This window comes from Zingiber officinale, chromosome 9B, assembly GCF_018446385.1.
Source record: "Zingiber officinale cultivar Zhangliang chromosome 9B, Zo_v1.1, whole genome shotgun sequence".
In the NCBI taxonomy this organism is placed as follows: Eukaryota; Viridiplantae; Streptophyta; class Magnoliopsida; order Zingiberales; family Zingiberaceae; genus Zingiber; species Zingiber officinale.
In genome coordinates this window covers 98,094,804-98,118,087 of record NC_056003.1, presented here as the reverse complement: position 1 = coordinate 98,118,087, position 23,284 = coordinate 98,094,804, and the positions used below count along the sequence as shown (strand labels likewise).

Sequence of the window (23,284 nt, the reverse complement as noted above, 5' to 3'; positions counted from 1 at the left end):
TTTCTGTTCTTGTTTTCTTGTTCCTATTTGTACTCCTATTGCTGTTGCAAAGATTGTGGTGAGGTTTCTCCACCCACAAGGAGTATCTATTAGCCGGGTTTCCGGGGACTCATCCACCGACGGATTGGTAGGCTTCGTCCACCTTACGGACACGCCGAGGAGTAGGAGTTCATCTCCGAACCTCGTTATATGGTTTGTCTTTCTTCTCCTGTTTTCTTTCTACTTTGTATTTCCGCTGCGCTAACCTAATCGTAGGAAGAAACGAGAAAGATTGGGGTCGGCTATTCACACCCCCCTCTCTAGCCGTACGAAGGATCCTAACAAGTGGTTGCAGGGCAGGCAGTAGGTGGAGTTGTGTCAAACAAGTTACTATTGTTGCCTTTGGCCACATCTCGTTGGGACACTCTCAGTCTTCCACTCGGGATTCATCTTCCAACACTCTTTTAACCATTGGAAACTAGAGTTCTGTTTCAGAATGCTCAGGCCTATTTGATGCTCAATCTCTCCCTCTCCTTTTCATGGCTTGCAAGTTGCAATATAAAGTAGTTGTTTTGTAGAGTAAAAGTAAAACACTCGTTAAGCTTTTGTTCTGTCAGCAAAATAAATGTCTGATTAATTAGTAGATGTATTAGTCTAGTTCTTTTTTTTTATTATTTGCAAGTATGAGAATGGTTTAGATCTCTTGATCGAATATAGGAATTATAGATATGAGAGTCTGAACCTTTTGGAACTATAGTTGTTCCTGTTTGAGACACATGAAGATCAAGCCATAGATAAATTGTATCTGTTGTTGTTGTTGTTGTTGTTGTTGTTCTTGTTATTATTGATGATGATAAAATCATCAAACCCTGAGGGGAAGGTGAGACTGTTGGGAATGCTTGTGCAGCTCGAGAGAAAGAGAGAATTAGAATGGAGACCGGAAGTGTCTTGACTCAGTCACTCCGATATTCGAATCAATCTCTGACAAAGGAGGTGAAGAAGAAGAATAAAAAGAATGCTTGTGATAGTTTGTGAGTGGCTAAGTGTGCGTTGGCGCATGCGTACGTTTGTCTAAAGAGAAGCAGACTCCTTTTATATTACTGTTGAAGGAATGAAATGATATCTCTTTCTTGTGTTGATTGATGAGACGTCATACTCGCGGTAGAAAAAGTGTCACATCATCGTATCAAAGGTTATATGACCTACGTCCTATATCGTAAAAAAATTGTGTAGTCAAACCATGTCATCTTGCGGTGGCAATTGAGCTGTAAGAATGGACCCGACCAAGCCAAATGGCGAGGCCTTTCATCTTGAAGCAATCAAGTGGAGGTGATCATGTTGATCCATCTTTACTTGGACCTCTATGCCAATATAACTATTGACATTCTTAGTACATGTGGAGATTTTTAATATTCTCCATTTCAATAGTCGATCAAAACTAGCAACTTATTATAAATGCAATTGCCCAATGGGTTTGCGTAGTTGGTATTTATACGAGTATTCGTTCCAATAGGTCTTAGGATAAATTTCCAGTGAGTATAAAATGTCTCGTTGAGTGTCTGACCTCTCCTATGCAAAAGATGATTGTATTAGGGTAAAATGCCTCCTGTGATTAACCTCCTTGTATCTTACCGTGAGGCCGATGATATTGTCCCCTCGGATGGGTCTAGTGACTAGCACATGAGATGTTGCCACCATGAGGTCTGGACTTCGAATCTCGATAAAGTCGAGGTAAATACCTCCCTTATGTGCTAGTCACTATTCCAATGGCTAGTAGCCGTCCGTGATTTACTTCCTCCGTGTTAGCCCTGGGACGGGTTAGCGGGGGCGCTGGGGTGAACGTATTCGCCTTTTGCCACCGTGAGGCCGATGATATTGCACTATCTTTTTACTCCAAAAATGCTTATAAATCTGGGAGATCTTAGAGATTGATAGGTTGATTAAGAGAAGTGCAATGCAAATGCAAATTGAGCTAGTTGTCTAAACGATCATCAATATGACACTGGTTATTGTACATTTTCAGTGAAAAATATATGAAGTAAATAAAAGAAAATGTTATTGTTACATCATGTGCGTAGACCCATAATTCAAAGCGTTATGGTTAAAACATATTCTGTCAGAATTAGAGATGTACATACAGAAGTTCTCCATTTAACTATATTTACTAAGAATTTAATTATAATTTGTGCCATAAAATACTTTATTTCTTTTGTTAAATTGCGATTGGATTTGTTCTTCTTCCACTTTCCCTGTACAATTGGGAAAACAACCTAACTATGCAACTGTATTTGATTCTTAGCCGAAGACAATGCAAAGACTGATCATCTGAAATTAATCACTAAAATGAAACAGGAAAACAAGAGTCAACCTAACCAGAAAACGACAGTGAAAACGCTACAATCCAAAAGACCAGAAGATAAGTTTTGTCAAATCTCTTAAATGCATTGGGTGATTCAAGCAGCCATTAGTAAGTACTAACTCATGCTGCACTCGGCAACCGAAATTCTATAAAATGAACACTCCTGCCTTTGAATCTTCTTCCTTTTCCTCATTTCTAAGTTTGCTGCTCATTCGTCCAAAGCCCTTCTTCTCGTTTTTCTGTGTAGGAAATGAAGCTTAATTTATCTAAAAACGAGATGGTGCAGCGGTTTGGTTTGGAGCTTAAGGCTCTTCCAGAAAGCAAGAGAAATCACTGGAATTTGAGACAATTCTTCTATCCGATGTGCCTCAATTGCCATTATGTCTTCTTCTTGCATGCAGACAGTGCAGAGAAAAGGAACTGGAGTGGGCTTAAAGATAAGAAGAAAGACAAATCTGACAGCATTTTGAAAGCTAAGCTTGCATTCACAGCATCACATTTCTTGATCAATCTTTTTTTTTCTTCATGTCTTCAGGAAGACAGGACAAGACAACAGAACAGAGAAGGATTCAACAACTAAGCAGCAAATAGTAGAAGAGATCAATCAAAAGTTTGCATGTGCCTTGGCTTATATATGGAACGTAGAGGCTTACTAGGAATGAAGGAAGGGGAAAGTTCATACATAAATTAATTAAAGATCCAAGCAGCAAAGTATAGGTTTGCTGCTGCTACAAAATTTCCCTTCTCTTTCACACTCGACTCGAAATGTGTATATTTTCCTCCTCACTTTTGCTTTGCCTTGCCCGGCTCTGGTCACTTCCCTTGCCTACTCCCTTATCTTCTATGTTGCACCAACACCAAGGAAATCAATGAAGGCTATCCTGATCTTCTCTCTTCCATGATCTGCTTCCCCTTGTGGCCAAGCGTTGCTCCTTGCAGAAGCCTCGGCAGTCGAGTAATTAGGATGATCGATCGCAGGTTCTTTCTCCATGGGGGCGACTCCAGAGACATTCAATCCTGCATGTACAATAAACAAAGGCCTCATATGCATAGATATATATTAAGCATCACGGCATTGCAGCAATGGAAGCAACTAGCTAAACAAGAACGTGTCCCGTACCACTGAAGATATCACAGGGAGGGAAGGATTGGGTTTGGAGAGGACTGCAGAAGGTAGGAAAAGTCCTGGTGAAGGAGGAATTGAGGGAGAGGTCAGTGCAGGTGGAGGCGGACTCGTTTCTGATGCTGGTGATGGTGGAGGAGTCACCACTGCAAGCATTGATGGGTATGTTCAGCTCCATCCTTCTGGAAACAAGGGTGTGAGGTGGAAGTGGAGGAGAGTCTAAGGAAGAAATAGCGGTGGGCTTCCTCCTCCTATAGGCAGATTGCTCTCTGTGCTTCCTTGCCATGATCACATGCCAATGATTCTTCACTGCATTATCTGTCCTCCCGGGGAAGAGCCTGGCAATCAGTGCCCATTTGTTGCCATAAAGCCTGTGAGCAGCCAAAAGTCTATCTTCTTCCTCCTCAGTGAAGGCACTTCTGTTGATCCTTGGGTCCAACTGGTTGAACCACCTCAGCCTGCAGCTCTTCCCTGTCACAACTCACAAAGCAAAGCAGAGGAGAATCATCAAAGCCAGAACACATAAAAAAATAGGCAGCTGGTACAAAGGTTCGTCCATTCGACATGATTATTTTGTTACCTGATCTTCCTTCCAGCTTCTCAGCAATCAGATTCCAATTCTGAGGGCCATACTGAGAGACAAGCTCCTTGAGCTTGGCATCCTCGGCTGGTCTCCAGTGACCCCTGACACAGAGCTTCTGCTGCTGTTGCACGCTCTCGAGATTGAAACTGTCGTCGCCAGCTTGATCAGCTTCCTCGCCTTGGTTGCTGCTCTTCTCGCCTTTCTCATGGTACTCCTTTCCCTCTGCAAAACACTGCAATCCCCAAGCTTGTTCACCACTGCTAACCAAGCCCTTCTCCCTAGAACTAGAAGGAGGAGAAGAAGCAGAAGATCCAACGAATGAAGGCAGAAGTGGTCCTCCAGCAAACAGCCCAATGTCACCAGCAGGTTTCATCTCATCCGAAGCCATTTTACTTCTTCAAAAAGGACCAGAAGAAGAAGAAGAAAAAAAAAAAGAATTTAATGAAGCACTGTTGTTATTGCTTTCTCAGGATGTTTGAGGAACGAGACCTACACAACATGAAGATGGAGGAAATCAAAGGGCTAAGTGGGGGGAGACAGCATTAGCATTGATAGAAGGAAACCGAGCGTCCTCTCTCTCTCTCTCTCTCTCTCTCTCTCTCTCTCACTATAACACACACACACCTGTGAGCTGTCTCCATGCTTCCCTTATTCTGAGACTGATAACACTGTGGGGGGTGTGGGCATTGGGGGACGCAACCACAGGGTTCAAAAGGGAGCCACTCGTGTGGGTGGGAAGTCTGAGTCTTCTCGCCATTCTCCTTTATATTGGAGCTGCACCCTGTCTCTCTCGGCCTGGGCAAAACCACCAGAACTCCCTTGTCCATTAGCAGGCACACACAATTCTTGCCAATGCCCCAAAAAACACACAGTCGATTCAGATAAACACCAAACAAAAATATTGGCTGAAAGCAAAGGAAAACAAACAAATCTGCCCATAAATGGAGGAACTACTGCTGCCTTTGCTAGTTGGCCATCTCAATTTTCGTGGTACTTGTACAACTTTATTCACTGTACCCCTTTCCTAACTCTTGTCCTTCCCATGACTCCTCCCAAACTTATCTTTAACTTCTTATTTCAGATTGCTTTTAATCGATCTCAAAAATATAGTTGTTTTTTTTTTTTTGCTTTTCCTGTAGATCTTCAGGGAAAAAGACAATTAACCATGGCATTTGACAATTACTGATTGATTTCTGCATTATGAAAGCAGCCACTATCTCACCAGTGACAATTCTAAATTTACAAGCCTTCGTTCATAATGTCAGCGAATTGATATTATTAACTAAATTTTGTTCTTATGAACACATGTTTGTAGAAAGGTTAAGCGTAAATAGTTTAAAGTGTTTGATTCCCTATACTATGCTCTTCTTTCAACTTCAAAAGGTTTCCCTTTCCTTTGTTTTTTCTTTAAGAGAGCTTCTCATAGGTAATCATTCTAACATTTCTTCCAAAAGTGATATCTTGGAATTTGAACCTGTTGCCTTCTCTCAAAAATATTAAGAGTGACATGCAGGGTGGAGTTCCATTAGTTGTTTGGTAGACTTGAAAAAAAAAAAAAGAAGGGTAATTGATATCCCCCACAGTAAAAGGCCAAATACGATTCTCGTGTTTTTAAACCTAATATACATTATAACTGACGTTTTAATTCTAAGTCAACTTTGCAACTCATGAGATGAAAATTGTATCCTGCACTGCGAGTGAGACAGAGCATTATGGAGGAGAGCCGATTCTGCTTTTGCTTTACTTTCCACTTTCCCTTTATTAACTGGCTCGAGTAATTAATAGTTGGTTTTAAAATTAGTTCGAGTTAATCCCTGTCCCACCCTCGCCTCTTTATCAGTCAAAGAATAGTTTGGAGTTCAAGAAATTTGACTTGTTGAGTAATGACAAACAACAATCCGAGTCCCACGACATGTTTATGTTTTGATCGTAAAACACAACGTCCAAAATAATAATAATAATAATAATAATAATAATAATAATAATAAATTTGATTTTTGGACTGACTGATGACTTGGTGATTTAGACACCAAACGGATGCTGTGACGCCCCTTGTTTTGGACTGTTCAGGGGCCGTTGCAGGTAGGTGTTAAGGGGGGCAGCAGGGCGAGCTGCTTCCTTTCCACCTGCTTCCTCAATTCTTTTTTTTTTTCATTTATGTTATAAATTTTTTTTATTTTGGCCTTTTATCCTCTGCATGTGTCATGAATTCTAATATTGCACGAGACGAGTCATGCTTTTCTTCTTGGTTACGTGTTCACGCACGAAAGGGGAGACGACTGGGAGAGGGAAAGAAAACGGCCGCTACGGTCAGATTTGGAAGGACATGGCGCATGTGTTGGTGGGTGGATGGAGTTGCACTTGAAACCGCCCACTGTCACCTTGCAACGGACCGTTTGATACGAGTCTCGTCCGTTGCGCATTTATAGAAGGATTGTGCTCCTTTTCGGGTACGTTTTCGTCGTCTCGTTATCTCCTATCGGGGGGTTTTGGACGCTTGTGAAACCGTTTTATGCTTTGGCTGCATGAATGGTTACAGGGAGCGGGCGGTGGCTACGTGTGTTCGTACAGTTGGTGCGGGGCTGCGCGAATGGTGACATGGAGATGTGTAAAAAAAACAAAGCCAAATTATAGAAGGAAGATGATCAAATAGGAACGAACACTAAGATCATTTATTGAACCCAAACAAACTCCATAAAGCATATATATTGATGCCCATATGAAATGTGTTGTTAATTGATTGATTGCCTAGATAACAATCACTGGCACTGACCTAGGAATAGAATACTTTTATTTTCATTCTTATTGGCTGTATGGTCAAATGCCTAGGAACAAAAGGGTTATGTTTTCTTTTACTCAACTGGTATTATCTCAAAAGTCCCTTATAGCCAACTTACAAGCTCCACGAAAAACCATCAATCAGATACAAAATTCGTAGTCTTCAATGAATCTTTTGTACTCGTTACCTTGGCACATTGAATGGTAGCTTCACTGCCAGCTCCACTTACAATTTTAACTTAAATGCATTAATCAAACATTAAAATCCTATTATTTTTGCTAATCACAAGGAACCGACAATCATCCTTTGACAAATAGCTTAAATTAGGTATAAACAATAGTAAGCATGAATGAAAATTAGATTCAACTCAAACCAATTTTCACTCAGAGCCCAAAACTCTTAACCTATCTTGAAATTCACCCTTGAATTAGGCTACTGACACTCAAGTTTATTGGATCTAGGCCCTTGAGTTCTCTCAATTCAAGCTATTAAACAAGGAAACGACACCCTCAAGTTGCCTGCTTCTTGAGGCAGAACTCTACCTTTTTGACGAAAAACTTACAATCTCCACTGTATATAGAAACATCTCCATTCTCCATACGCTACCCACTCCAACAACATAAACAAGAGTTGCGCTGATCTATACATGATCATGAACATGATCATAATATGATATATCACAATAATATCACCATACAATATACATGATCACAACATGATAACACAATATCACATTAAGTAGCATTAGCATTCAACAAGAATGACAAGCCAATAAACCAAGGAAAGCTTACTTAAATAACTACTCTTTTGACAAACATCGACTATCAAAGAAGTAAAAATTATCATGTTATAGCAAACACACTTGTAAAAATAAATAAATAAATAAATAAAATAAAATAAAGCATGATAGTAGTAATGGATACATTAAGATAACCGAGAAAATAAACAAACAATACAACAAGATAAGCATCTGCATACAATAAAAAGGGGTACTTAAATATCAAAGGTCCTACACAATTATACACAACCAAGCAGAACTAGTTAAATATGAAAAGCAACGGATACGTGATCATGTATCAAATATCCAAGGCACAACATCAAATATTCAAAGTATAACATCAGATAAGGTAATTAAATGAGATGGTAGACCTAAATTTCATAGGTGAATGGTCAACACGTTTGACTAGACAAAAAAATATATCCTTCAAATACAAAGACAATATAAATTGTTAGTAGCATATGCGTGCTCATGTGTATTCAGTTATCGTGTCAAGAATAGAGACAGCAAAAATAAGAATAAAACATTCCACAATATTAATACATTACAATATAACGTAATTCAAAGAGTATGCTTCTAATCCATAGCCTATGGCGCACCTGATATATCACGCTCCAATATCCACTAAAATTACTTTTTCATAAGAGATGTTGAAGTAAACAATATGTCCCTTCTCTCAAACAGATGATGAAATGAATATCTCAAGTGAGAAGGAAATTACAAAGGACTTTTGTCGAAACCTTCATCTTCCCTTGGAAGCTTTGAGCACTTAATACTTGTTCGCATGAGAATTAAGAGAGATTTTATGCAAAGTTACAAGTACAAAGATGTTCAATGGATCAATTTTGTCTACCTCTAGTCAATTGGAATGCTTCTCCAGTCGGCTATGTCATGGAATTATTTACCTTTAGTTAAATACTAAAGCTGCTAGTCAACTAAAAGTCATATCTAGTTTACTATTGCTCTAGCAGAATCATCTTGTTCGCCGACTCTCAGACTTAATTGACTTCCTAATCAACTAACATGTTCCAGTTTACTATTGCCACCAATGTTTCAGTCTATTGAAAGTGATTCTCCTTCACTTGGCTTACGCCCCCTATAGCCTATGCAAAGACCTAGGGCAAAGCTAAATCCATAAAATATTAGGGACTAGCAACCCCTTGGTCAAAGGCTTCAAAATAAACAATTAGGTAGTCTGCCCTACCCAGCACATTGTGTTTGATGTTGCTACCCAAACACAAACCTCCCTCACTCTCATATCTCCATGTCTTAAGCTCGTCGATGTTCCTTGCTCTAAAGCCCACTTCATGCAACGCTTATAGTCAATCAAATACACCAAGCACCTTGTGATGCATCTAAAGCCCACTTCATGCAACGCTTATAGTCAATCAAATACACCAAGCACCTTGAGCTTGCATCACGTCGTCTAATCCTTCATCCTTATGAATACATCACCACTCAACACTCCACACGCTCTAGACTGTCCTCCAAGCTCTACCAAAGCTTAGACATTCATTCCAGGCCTCTAATCCATTGAGTGCAACCAACATACTGTGTCGAGTCAACCAACTCCGCAAGTTTTATGTGCAATATTTTAAGTTTGGGCACACGATGTATATATATCATTGGTACAAGTCAAACATAACTTAAACTCTTTACCAAATTCATCAAAACAACATATACAAATCTAACCACCTAGGAGCATTTGTTTCCACAACACTAGGATGCCCCTAAGATACGACACTACTCGAGTGGGAATTAACATCCTAAGTTCCACACTTGGAACATGGCCATTATCTATCTCCAGTATTCTTCATCCTACTCATGAAGTAGTTGCAACTTGAATTGCAATCAAGCTCACACTCATCTACTGAGCGTATGTGACAAGCAATAAACACATGATAATGTGTGAAAAAGTTTGTCTCCAACTTAGAGTGCCCATCCTGACATCCTCTGAGCTACAAATGGTAGTGGTACTATTATTGGATCCTCATCATGATGCTCCTCCTTATCCTCATCTCCACCCTCATAATCCTCGAGACACTCAGTCCAAAATCGAGCCAAAGCAGAATGGAACATGTTAGGATGAAAATGTCCAATAAGCCCCTCAATGCAACCCTCTCTCCTCACAATCCTCTGGAAGCAGTAATGTCCAATACAAGCAGAGATAAACGACATTTTCACTTTCACCTCCTTTCACTCTCTCCCCTCACTGCTATGGTAGTCAATTCTTCCACGCTTTGCCCATTTCCTTTCCCTCCCTTTTCTCTTCTCACTTTCGCCTTCTGCTTCCTTCCTCTCAGGAACACAGAACTCAAGCGAGAGAAGGTGGCTATCCTGATCTAAGGATTGATTGTCTGCAAACAACTTATCCAATCTAAGAATTGATCATCTACATCTCTACGACTCGTGAAGCCTTGACACTATAATGACAAAACTTTACAGAATTTAAGGACATAATGGAATAAATAATGATTTCAGAATGGCCAATAATGAATAGTTTTAATGAACGAACAGACTATTCCAACTTGACCAAAACTTATAGGTGGTCTGTGCAGAGAAGAAACACACTGAAAAGAAAGCGAAAGTACTGACAGTTGACACCAAATCATGCGATCTACTTTCGGTGCCTAATTGCACAATATAATAATTCCAATGTAAGATTTATTTCAAAAATATGATAAGGCCACTGATCCAGAAGGGCAAGAGCTATGGTGCAAAATGGTGAATCAAGAAAAAGAAACTGAATCAAGAACTTAAAACAAAATCAAATTTTTGGCCAAGCAGCCAAATCATAGCATTTGTAATCAATAAACATTTTTGAAAGACAAAAATGTACTTTGATAAGTTGAATAGTTATTTTTCCAAAAATATTAATAGATTATGTAACCATTTACAGCCCAAACATCACCTTTACTTTTTTTTAAAAAAAAATCATTTTGTAAGAGAATTCAGTACATAAACCAACACCTATAAGTAAAGTGGAAAGAATTTCTTGCCAATTTTACCAATTGCGTGACTAGAAAAATGTTGATGGTAGAACCAGAGTAAACGTATTAGTAACAGAATAATAATAATAAACTAAAAAAAAATCTTGAGTTTTAAATCAGCAAGGTCTTTACAAGAAACCATTCAGAGGACAGAGGATTTAAATAGGCCCATATAGTAACTCAAAATACTGCATAAGTCAAAAGGATCATGATAAACATTTTACCACCGAGGTGCTCAAAACATCATTTTAAATTATTGTAAAACAAGTTAAAAAATCATTTTATTGATCGCAGAAGCAGGAACTTCAGAAGGAGCAACATTCCAGTACAAAAAAGATTTATGTGCCAAGAAAGGATCTGCCATATAATTAAGTGTGAAAACATTTGCACAAAAGGTTTTCAAAATGCTGCCAAAAAAGAATTAAAAAAAAAACAATAACAGGAAGAGGCTGCCAGAAATTTTGATTCAAAATTAATCATCTCACGGCCAGATAATTTTGACAGAAATAAATAGGTTTAGTAGAGAAAAACTAAGATTAATGATAATACTTCACTCCCTAAACTTGGCAATTTTGAAAATATAAACTAAACTCATAATACTTGCTGGAAATATAATGTTTTACCAATTGGGTTAGCATTTTAAAAGTTACGGTGGTATTTTATCATGGCAGAAATTGATGATATAACACAGCAACCTTTCTAATGAACTATGACCAAACAGTTGCATATCATTCTTCACAACATAAACAACCAAGATGACCTAATTAAAAGTATGATCAACATAAATAACCAAAATGTCTTAATTAAAGGTAAGTTCACTAAAGTAATAATCTGTTGAATAATTGAGATTTACAGGAGAATTAACTTGAAACATTAGTCATGAGAGTTGCAACTATTCATGGTCGACTATTGGGAACTTATCAGACAATTGTATTTTATAGAAAGCAATACAAAGGCTCCATGTGGATCTCAATGGAATTTCTCATTAAATTTAGCAAAGACAATTTTTTATTCATGTGAAAAGCTTTTCAGTACACTTGCACTATATTCAATGGGTCCCAACTCAAGGGTGTGTTTATGACAGGTAAATATCAAACATGCAAGTAAATTAAATTAGCTACACTTTTCTGGCTTCTTTAAAAAAAACATTATGGATGAGAAAAAAAATGAACGGTGGGACTTGGAAAAGGGAAACATAAACTACACAAGTAAACAGGGGAAGGAATCAACTATGATTGAGAAAGATCCAAGAATAGCAAAGAGCTTATAGAACTGAAGCATTAGAGTGTGTGCCTTCAAACACATCAAAAGCAATTCCTCAATTTGTTTGAAATTCTAAAGTTAGTAAGAAAACCATAAAAACAAAATCAATGGCGGTTGTCAAATCGAGGTTCATATCATGAATCAGTTTTGTTAATTGTTGAACCATCAATTGTATCGAACCGTCAATCTAAGGTTCAGATAAAAATTATAAAATCTATTAAAAAAAATTACTTAATTCAGAATAATTTCGGTATCTAATAATATGTAAAATAATATAATATTGCATTTGACAACATAATAGAATAGATTTGCTAAAAAAGATGTCATGTTGTGAGGAGTTAAATTATGTTTAAATACATCGTGAGTGCCTTGCCATTTTGGGTTGGATTGGACACCCTTTTGGGATGAACAATATAGAATAAATTCATTTGATTCATAACAAAATTGCACAAGTTCATGTGTCCCACTAATAAGAATGTACAATTTATAATTTATTTCATTCTATTAAGAATATAAATGAAATAAGCAATAGAAAACTTACTCACCAAATGTTTTTGACTTACAGAAATCATTGTCATCAAAGGTAGGTAACTTGGGCTTAACATGACTTCTAACTCACTAACATATCATTTTTATTGTCATTCTATTTATCAATATAAAAGGATTTATTCATTCTTAATCGATGACGAGTTCATAATTGGCTATCATCTACTTCGTGTCTCAATTTGAAGAGATGTTTTCATCCATATCATAGTCAACTTTGAGATTTCACTCTATTTAACCACATACTTCTATTGAATAATATAAATTCATCATTTCTTCCTTTCTTTTATATTAATTCAGTTTAGTTAATTCAGTTTAGTTTATAGTACATTTCATTTAATTTATTTTTTTATTGGTTAAATTTAACTTTTAATTGTTTTTTTAATTTTCAGAATTGTATAAAAATATAAGATTCATATTGAATTGAACTCAATCGTAACAGTTATTTCCAACTCATATGCAAGAACGCTATTGTTTTATATATGAACCACATTGTATTGTTTGATAATTTGTGAATCATACGATTCTGAAAACTATGCTGACAACAACAATCAGACAATCCTATAAGGTAGCGAGTGAGTTCACTAGGGTACAATTGCACAGGAAAATATCAGGAACCAACAGGGCAACTAATAGTTGCCAGTGCAAGCCAATAGACAGAGAAAGAAGGAAAAAGAAACTAGTTTGTATTGCTCATAGTGTCATGTTGTTGCAGTTCCTACTATACAAACCACAAAAAACATTCAATCGTATCCCCAAAATAAAATTTGGAAGGAAGAAGTGCTTCTGAATGAATCCTAAATCTACTCATGAACGTCAGCCAATTAGTAACAAACTGGTTGACAACATTGGCAAATATTAACTGGCAGTTTGTTCTGTCAGTAAATGATAACTAGACAATAAAAAATGTTATTTTTCACTCCCTCTTTTTTTTTCTGTCTATACAAGTAATTGTATGGGAGAGGAAATTGTTTTTCATTCTATTCCTCGTGTTTCTGTCCCACATCCTCTTCTCTCTCATTTTCTATCCTCACAATCCCAGTAAACAAAGCCTAATCGATTCAGATTGGAGTTCAAATATAAGCGAAAGGTCAGTAAAAACTGTTAAAATTTGATAGTAGTTATACCTGTAATTATCTAACGACCCAGGTAAGTGCCTAGGCCACCCGTTTGCCCGTGTCCTGTTTGGCTCCTAGCAGAGCTTCCCTGTGTCGTTGAGGAATTTCCATATCCACCTTGCGCATGTCCCTGTGAACCATAACCTCCCATCATCCCATAATTCACACTCTCCCCAACACCACCACCACCATACCACCACTGCGCAAACAATGCCCAGAGTTGTTTGGCAATGTCCCGGTAGTTCCTACCACCCCACTGGACCGAAAATTACCCGGGATGTTTGTCAAGCCTAACCCAGATCCGTGGGTAGCAAGCCAAGCAGTGAGAGCCTGCCCAAATGCAGGATTCAACCCGGAAGCCATTGCACCTGCTGGCTGAATAGACTGCTTAAACCCCATTCCAGAACTTGATGGAGCCATGAGGTGCCCAGCACTTGTGGCACTTGAGAGAAGACTCCTAACTCCACTAAAAAATGGAGGATTATCACTTGTTGGCAAATTTGGCCCAAACATTCGACCAGCCCCATGATGCAGACGACCATGTTGAGCCCCAGAACCATGAAACTGAAATCCCGGCTTATTTGGCTTTGGCCCATCGATTGCCTTCTGACAATGTAATATATGACCCTCAAATTCTTGTGATGTTCCTCCAATGCTTTCTTCACACTGTCAATCGTCTTGTAAACAAATAAAGCAAAGCCCTTGGGCTTTCCAGTCACCTTATCCAGTCCTAGAGGTCCCTCCTCGACCTCCCCGTACTTGGAAAAGAACTGAAGCAGCTTTTGAGGGTCAAGCTCCGCCCCGACGTTGCTTACAAATATTTTCCTTTGTGTGTTGTCTGACACTTGAGGAGCAGGTGGCGGAACAGGCCCTGATGAGGCGAGCTGGCAGGCAGTCATCCGGTTGCCAATCTTCTTTTGGGGCGTCTGTAGGGCGCGACGGGCACCGATCCGATGCTTAAATAGAATAAACCCATAGCCCTTGGGTTTGCCAGTCGCTTAATCCATGACTGCGTTGCAGTCCTCGATCTCGCCATACTGGCGAAAAGCAGCAGTAAGAATCTCAGCGCTGGTGTCCCAACCGAGGCCGTGGACGAAGATCTTGCGATGGGAGGATCGAGGTCAGCGATGCGATGTATCTCCGACAGTAAGTCCGGGTGCTTCACGGCTGCGTCACGGAGAAGCTCGATGATGTGATCTTTGGGAAAGGGCTCGAGGAGTTTCTGGATCGAGGCCGGGTCTCTGTCGTTCTCATCGTGTTCGTCGACTCCGCCTTTATGCGCGTTTTCGACGCCATTTCCCACCTCCGCGACACCTACGTCAAGGTCCGCGGAGAGGCCATCATGGATCTGGGGGTCCGAGTCAGCTCCAGACGGATGTTGTCCCTCTTGAAATTCAGTGACCGGGACATCTCCGGATGCTTGCTCCTCGAAGGCACCCGCTTCGGCGTGCATTTTCGCCGCCGCAGCGGGCGAGGTAAGCTTTCGCTTCTTGGCCACGGCGGCGGAGACAGAGATAACGAGGCTAGGTTTCTGCAAGACGACTCGAAGTTGAAGTAGCCGTCGTCATTTAAATGTCCCATTTTTCAAATATCCTAAAATTTTCAAATTTCACAATTAAATATCTCTAAAAATAAAATTAAATGACCTTAGAATTGATTAACCTTTATTATTTGGTTGCTTTTATATTATATTTAAATTTGAAAATAGATAGTGTTTAATAAAAATTAAAAAGGTATTATTATTGTGTGGTTAGATTTATTTAAAAGCTAAAAGTGCATATTAGATTTGTTAAATTTAACCAGCTCTGCCTAAATGTTCGGCCTTTATATTTTGTTGTCGTCGCTTTTTTCCACCGTTCCATTGCGCATAACAATGGCTTGTAAAAAAGGCATGCTTATCGCCACGCTTTCACCGTCGTTGCCTCCCTGCGCAAATTCCGTAGACAAATTGGTTAATGGAGAAGAACAAAGGCATTGCCTTAATTAAGCAGGGGAAAAGATCCAAACAAGGATGGGGGCAGCTAGCTAGTCGTGACCCACCCCAAATGTCCAAAGGAGAAGAGCAATAGAGAGGCCGGAGGGGAAGCTTCGCCCTCCCTCCCTCTTTCTCTCTCTCTCTCTCTCTCTCTTATTCGGCCTTCGAAATTCCATATCTCCTTTGAAATATAGTTTTTATCTCCATGGAATCGCCCAGATTGAAGAGGTTGTATCAAGTTTGGCACGGAAACAATGTAAGATTAAGAGATCCCCGTGTTATTCTTTCGATCGACCTGAGACTCTCTCTCTCTTTTCAACTTTCTGTTATGAATTATGATCTAGAGTTATGTCCTCTCAGAGGTTCCTGTGTGGTGGAAGGTTGGTATTTGGTCCGGATGCTACTTCAATATTCCTATCGATGTTTTTGATAGCTACACCAACAATCATATTTTGTACTCAAGTTATTGTCAAAATCCATAACCGCGAGATGAATCGAACTCAACCCCAAAGCCATCATATACTTGGGTACCCAGTGCTCATTGTCGCAATGATTCTCCTAGTCGCGGTAAGAGATCATCATGAGCTAGCTAGCTAGCTACTTTCTAACACAAAGTGTAGATTCGATTCGACATGATCAGTTTGCAGGAAACATATCTTTATACATTAATAACTATGCAGGACTTGGCTTTCTTGATGTTGACTTCTAGTAGAGATCCAGGCATAGTGCCGCGGAATCTGTGGCCAGCGCCAGAATTTGAACAAAGATTTGACGGTGGCGCGAATCCACCCATGGAATGGCCCAATGGATCAGCCAGTCAAAACTTGAGGCTACCTCGCACCAAGGAAGTGGAGGTAAATGGATTTAGTGTGAGAGTGAAGTACTGTGAGACATGTTTGCTGTATCGTCCGCCTCGGGCTTCTCATTGTGCCATCTGCAACAATTGCGTGCAGAAGTTTGATCACCACTGTCCGTGGGTTGGCCAGTGCATTGGATTAGTAAGCCAAGCCACTCTGTGAGATTATATATAAGCATCACTTTTGGCTGAAGATACTTAACAATTTTTATGTTTTTTTTAACTCTCTAAAATGTGATCTGCAGCGCAACTATCGGTTCTTCTTCATGTTTATACTGTCCTCGACCCTCCTCAGCATTTACGTATTCACTTTCTCGTGGCTAAACATTCTCGAAGAAAAGAAGAACTACCACAATTCGGTGTGGAAATCCATGAGCGGCCAGTTTGTGTCACTTGCACTCATTCTCTATATTTTCTTTGTGGTTTGGTTTGTTGGCGGGCTCACAGCATTCCACGCCTACTTAATCAGCAAAAATCAGGTGACCAGCTTTGTGTCTTTTCTTGATGAATAAAATCTAACAATGCTTGCACCCTTCATAGCTGATCTTCTAGTGACTACTAGGTCAAAACTCAGTAAGTTCGATGGTTAAACGTAACGTTCTTTCAACCACATTAAAGGAGAGTTTGATAGAACTCGAACTATATGTCCCAAGAAATAGGCTTAAGTGAAATAGGCTTGAAGCAAACTAGTTTGTGTGCACACTTGGTTTCAAGATCAAAGCTCCCTACAAATTTATGCTTCAACTAAGCCAACCTAAACATTGTTGGAATGAGAAGCTTATGGAAGAGAAATTTCACTTAGATGGAAGAGAGAACAAGAGAACTTGAACTTGTATTGAAACCTCTGCTTTACTTGAAATCTTGATTTTGTTACAAAATGAGAGTTCACTCCTATTTATACTAGCTGTACCTCCTAACCAATGGTTAAGATTGTGCCAACACATCTTCCATCTAATGGTTATTAAAGCCTATTTAGAACTCTCTAAACTATTCCACTATAATATACTTATATAGATAATTCTCCAGAATGTTCTAGAATAAGCTACTCTATTCTAGATCATGGTTATTCTAGATCATGTGCTTATTTGTTTAATCTAATTCATTTTAGCTCAATCATAATAGCCCAAAATCATGTTTAATTTTCAACACGCTCTCTTAAACTTGATTTTGTCACTTTAAGCAAACTTTGCATCTTAATAAAGTCTAAATTTGAGCAGCTTAATAAAAATATCAACTACTTGATCTTGAGATTTTATGTATTCCACTCATACCTCCTTTCTTATGATGCATTCTATGATATAGTGATAGTGTGTATCAATATGTTTGCTTCTATCATGGAAGATTGTTTTCTTTGTTAGTGTTATTGCAAACTTGTTATTAACTCGAATCTTGGTTCTCTTCTTGTGATAACCTTTGCTCCTTCAATAAATTTATAAGCTAAATAGCGTGGCAAACACATAAAGTCGCAACCATATATACTCCTCTTCGCAAGTAGAAAGTGTAACAATAAGTTGTTTCCTTGACATTCAAGTGAAAGTTGTGTCACCCATAAAGAACACAAATCTTGTAATACTCTTTTGATCATCCATATCTTCACTCCAATCATTGTCATTATATCCTTCAAGTTTGAAATTGTCAAATGATGAATAAAGCAACCCAAAATCTATCATACCTTTGATATAACACAGAATTCTCTTAGCAATATTAAACCGGGTGGTGGTTGGAGCCTCCATATGGCGGCTAACAAGTTCAACGACATAAACAATATCAGGCCTTGTGCATGTCAAATATTGTAAGCTTCCAATCAAGCTCTTAAAGAGTGTTGGATCATCTCTTTATCCTTCATCATGCTTTGATAGCTTGATTCCACATTCTATTGGAGGTGTTTATGACCTTGTTGTTATCCATCTTGAACTTTTTTTAATATCTCTCTTGCATAACCTTCTTATGAGATGAAGATTCCATTATCCCTTTGGTTAACTTCAATATTCAAATAGTATGTCATGAGTCCAATATTAGTCATCTCAAACTCTTTAGTCATTGCTTCTTTAAATTCTCCAAATATGCTTGGATTACTTCCAGTGAAGATTAAGTCATCGATGTATAGGAAGATGATAAAAATATCTTTATTCTTATTCAACCCATAGTGGACTGGGTTGGCCCGCGATGGGCTAGCCATTGGCGGAGTAGGGCAAGTTGACCCATCATCTTGGCGAATTAAGAAATTCCCAACCCAACCCAACTTAAAGTAGGTTGTTGGCTTGGTGGGGCAACCTACGACCCATATATATATATATATATATATATATATAAAAGATTAAAAATTTTAAGTTTAGGTTATAGATTAAGTGAAACAAATCCACAAGCCCATTGAAATTTTCACTTTAATTTTATGTTTGGGAGAAAAATTTATATTTTTTCTCAACTCACGGGCCAACTCAAGCCTGTCGTGGGCCGATCTGTGTGGGTCGTGGGCCGATCCGTGTGGGTCGCGAGCCTAGGCGGATCGACTTGCCTTGACCCGCCTTTAAATGAGTTGATAAAATTTTAACTCAACTCACTTAAATTATTTGGTGGGATGAGTCAACCCGATGAGCCTAATCCAAATTGACGACATTATGTATAGTGCATGCTCATAATGACATTTGATGAAGCCTTTCTTTTGCAAGTACCTATCTATTTAGAGATTCCATGCCCTTGGTGCGTGCTTTAACTCATAGAGAGTCTTCTCCAATTTTAAAACTTTATCTTCTTGCCTTTTGATTTAGAACATGATGGCTATTGAATATAGACTTTCTCTTCAAGAATTTCATTTAGGAAGACAGATTTCATATCCATTTGATGTATTCTCCACTTATTTTGAGTTGTTAAAGAAATTATTAGTCTAACAGTTTTTAATGGAGTAACGAGAGCAAATATCTTATCATAGTCAATGCCTACTCTTTAACTGTAGCCTTTTGCTACCAATCTCACTTTGTATCTTTCAACTTCTCTTTTGACATTTTTCTTTGTCCTGTACATCCACTTCAAGTCAATCACCTTGTATCCTTCAAGAAGTAGAGTTAGCTCTCATATGTCATTTTTCTTGATCGCCTTAATTTCTTCATCCATAATATCTTTTCACTTCTTACTCTTTATAGCTTCTTGGAAATCCATGGGCTCGTAATTGACAAAAAGATAAAAGAGAGTAAGATTATCTCGATTCTCAATTACCTCATAAAGGTCCCATAAGCTCTTGGAGCATGATATTCTTTCACTTGAATTTTTACTTAAAGTTGATACAAATGAGTTTCGTTAAGTACTTGAAGTTGGTGTTACTGGTGGAGTAGTAGACTCCTCTCTTGTTTGTTCTATCCTTGCATGACAAGGAGCATGCTCAAAAGCTATTGAAAATTAAACTTGATTTTCGGCTATTATGATTAGGCTAAAATGATTTGGATTAAACAAGTAAGCTCATGATCTAGAATAACTATGATCTAGAATAGTTCAAGTTCTTTGGTTCCCTCAGCCATCTAAGTGCAATTCCTCTTCCATAAGCTTCTCATTCCAAGTATCAGAGCCAACCTGCATATTGGGTCATCTTGTTAAACAAAGACCGTTTACTTCAACCAACAATACCAAACATCCAAAGTCATGAAGTACTAATAGAAGAGTGTGGCATTGAGATTGAATGACTTCTTTTTCCATTTGCAAAGAAGAAACTCTAACCTTTGTTTCTCTGAATTTCAAGCAAGAAAAGACTCTAACCCTAGTTCCTCCTAGTTTGAATCCTTTAGACACTTTTCATTGATAAATCAGTCAAGTGAGTTCTCAATTGTTCTATTCTAATCTCTACCTCATGACTCCACACCTAGTTCCTCCCCACATATGATGATAGTATGTTGTGGATAAAAATTATTATAGATATGAAAGTGTTTGTTAAACTCTTAATCTAACTTGAATCTTGATTTGGAAAGTTGACTAGAGTAACATATGAGAAGAACATAGTCAAGTCGGGACATGGGTTAGGTTTAGTTCAATTGAACCAAAAGGAGCTCAATTGAAGTGAGTTGATGAGGTTGGTTGAGGTGCAAGCAAGTTTGCTTAAGGTGATAGTGTTGATCATCACAGCAACTCATGTTTTAAGCATGTTAATAGGCATTGGTTCACTCTTTGTCTTTCATGCTCATTCTCTTTTCTTTTTAAATTAGTTTACTATGCCTTGTTTTTCAACAGACAACATATGAGAATTTTCGTTATCGCTACGACAAGAGAGAGAATCCATACAACAAGGGGCTACTAGGAAACATAAAAGATGTTTTCTTCACAAAGATTCCTCCATCATTGAATGATTTTCGGTCTTGGGTGCTCGAATTGGATGCCTTCTCCACTGCTTCGAATGGAGGGATGAGCATTAAAAGATCAAAAGAGATGATTGACTTAGAAATAGGCAATGTGTCTGATTTAGGTAGTAGCAGGCGATTTTCTAGTGTCCTACAAAATTTAGATTGCAGTTCTATCGACGATAAGTTACAAGACAAAGTAAGAAGCAAAGAAGATGATTGTTATCCGTTAGCTTTCCCCGGAATCGAAGAACCTATCGACGAAGATCCACTATACTCCAAGTCCAGTTGCTTGAAGGGGAGCATGGTAATGGATGAGAATTCAGATGAGGAAAGTATCTCGAAGTACTAATCAGCTAATGTTGATGATGATCATCATCTCCTTGCATTCCCCTTGCAGGTCTTCATCGGCCAGTGTCGAGGTTGATCTCCGAGCTCACTCATTCTTGTTAATGAAAGAAGCTTAATTTTTTTTTTTTAATCTTTTTGACATTTTGTTCTATATTTTTTTTTCCATGTAAATAGTTGGAAATTTTGTGATCATCAGCTTTAGAAAGTGTAAAGTATATTTTGAATCTCGAACCCGTCCATCTCTAAAACTTAATCGAGCAAAATCTAAACAATTGAAAAATCAGAGTCCCTCGATGGGTGACAAACTACAACACGATCCACTACGCAACAGAGACTAGAAACACAAACTCTTCCTGCACCTACATCCAGACTCGAATGACCGCGACGGCAAATTCCAACACAATTCAAGCATGTCCACCACCAACTCCTCCACCATTTCCCACAGGATGTCAAGCTCCACCAACACGCCCAAATTCTCCACCTCTCCAAATCTGTCCTCCCATCTCTCGCCCACACTACGCTTGGCCGTCGCCCAACTCCTTCTGGGCCACCTGCGACACCGCGCCATGCCCCTGCCCTTGCTCGGCTGTGTGATCTCGACGATCGCGTTGCACTTGGGCGTTTCGTCGAGCACCTTCCGACGGTCGAAGGAGCAGCTTTGAGCATCGTCGGACAATGTCACTTTATTGTTGTCGTCTCCTCCTGCACAATTAACTGATGCGTCAAGTAGTAGTTCGAGCTTCGCATACGGATTTTTTTTTTTAAAGAATTGTTAATGTGTTTGTGTCGTCAAAATTCTTGTTCTTACTACTATCTACGAAGAGGACGCTGGTAGGCGATGGCCTCGGGATCTTGGTCGCGATGAATGGCGTCGCCTGCTGCGTGGTACACTTACCATTTGGGGAGAGACTGTCGCGAGATCGAGGGGACGATATCGCTTCGAGAACCGAAACGGGGCTCGGTTGATCGCCGCCGTCGCAGCGCTCCTTGCTCGAAATACCAGCGCCGGGTTCGACCCGGCGCGCCGCCGATACGACGGGGGAGGCGGCCTCATTCGCGCGGACGGCCTCGATGATCCGCCTCAGGGCCCTGAGGTCCTCGTCGCACTTCTCCAGCGCATGAAGTAGCTCCTGCCGCTTGTCCTCCTCCGGTGGCGTGGCAGCCATCGAGGGGGCGGGTGTGTCCTCCTCGAGCCCCATTAGCCTCGCCACCACCGTCGGCGGGCGCCGCGGGCTGTCCGGAATCGCGGCGACGGTGGGCGGCAGTGGGATCGTCGGGCTCCGCGTAGTCTCGCAGGGTCGCCGGCCGGCATCCATCGTCTTCACTGTCGTCGGCGGAGGAGGCGGAGGCAAGGTAATCGTGACGGTGGAGTTCTCCGTTTTCTTAGCTGTAGCACACACAACGGCCGGAACGGTGAACGGCGAGACGGGGAGACTTGGAAACAGGTAGAGTTACCGCTTACCGGAGGTGAGGCGTTTGAGGGAGCGGTTGTGTTGACGGGAGAGGAAGTGGAAGATGCCGGACAAGCAGCCGACGCGGTTTTCGGATCTGATTTCACGGCGAGATGACGACGTTCGTAATGCCTCCAAAATGCCCATCGTCTCTGCAGTTGAGTCTGGTGACGGAAGTGCCGCAGCAGTTAATGGCCGTAGCAGTGGCAGGGCAGCATGCCCGCTAGCAGAGCCCAGCTATAAGGAAAGTAGAACGTGCCCAAAGTTACATAGTTTGACCAGTCTAATACTGAATTAGACTAGTGACTTAGGATTAAGGAAATTGTCGTATTAAGATTTAAAGCCCACGAACGGACGGCAGTGATGGGAACTGGGAGCGGGAGATGGCCCACACGTCGATCTTTTGCCATCTTCTATAAAGATCGTAAATAAAGAGAAAACAGAAAAAAATAAAAAAAATAAAAAATGGCAAAGGGGGACCGAACCTCTTCTGATCTTTATGTAAGTGAGTTGCTTTGCATTCCATTTATTGTTTGTTTTTAAATTGATTAACTGTTTTTTTTTTTTTTTTTTTTTTTTTTTTTATCATATTTCATTTTGTGGCATTTGGAATCATGCCCTTTTGTTGAAGGACAATGATATGCTCAAGAAAAAAAATTTAAGGAAAATCTCAAGAATAGACACATAAAGTCATGACCCATAATTTTACTTTTTGTGGGCTCCATCATTTTATATGTCTATTCTTGAAGTTTTCTTTGAATTTTTTTCTTTGTGCATATCATTTTTCTTTGTTGAATAAAGAAGAGTATATATA

At 39.5% G+C, this 23,284-nt stretch overlaps 3 protein-coding genes and 1 pseudogene across 3 annotated transcripts; 1 reads left to right on the top strand and 3 right to left on the bottom strand.

The window, feature by feature from the left end:
* Window positions 1-2,942: 2,942 nt before the first annotated feature.
* On the bottom strand, window positions 2,943-4,894 carry LOC122024602 (transcription factor CSA-like). The gene is made up of 3 exons (XM_042583259.1): window positions 4,042-4,894; window positions 3,459-3,932; window positions 2,943-3,355 (listed from the first exon to the last, which is right to left on the bottom strand). Exons 1-3 carry the CDS (start codon window positions 4,430-4,432, stop codon window positions 3,180-3,182), a joined length of 1,041 nt encoding a protein of 346 aa, XP_042439193.1. The 5' UTR covers window positions 4,433-4,894; the 3' UTR covers window positions 2,943-3,179.
* A 2,184-nt stretch (window positions 4,895-7,078) lies between these two features.
* Window positions 7,079-15,059, bottom strand: LOC122024032 (annotated as a pseudogene).
* Window positions 15,060-15,388: 329 nt separating this feature from the next.
* On the top strand, window positions 15,389-21,020 carry LOC122023212 (probable protein S-acyltransferase 4). Its single transcript, XM_042581290.1, has 6 exons — window positions 15,389-15,395; window positions 15,685-15,746; window positions 15,851-16,057; window positions 16,171-16,488; window positions 16,592-16,825; window positions 20,562-21,020. Exons 1-6 carry the CDS (start codon window positions 15,389-15,391, stop codon window positions 21,018-21,020), a joined length of 1,287 nt encoding a protein of 428 aa, XP_042437224.1.
* Window positions 21,021-21,216: 196 nt separating this feature from the next.
* LOC122024566 lies at window positions 21,217-22,835 on the bottom strand. The gene is made up of 3 exons (XM_042583223.1): window positions 22,482-22,835; window positions 21,828-22,406; window positions 21,217-21,721 (listed from the first exon to the last, which is right to left on the bottom strand). Exons 1-3 carry the CDS (start codon window positions 22,615-22,617, stop codon window positions 21,354-21,356), a joined length of 1,083 nt encoding a protein of 360 aa, XP_042439157.1. The 5' UTR covers window positions 22,618-22,835; the 3' UTR covers window positions 21,217-21,353.
* Window positions 22,836-23,284: the final 449 nt, after the last annotated feature.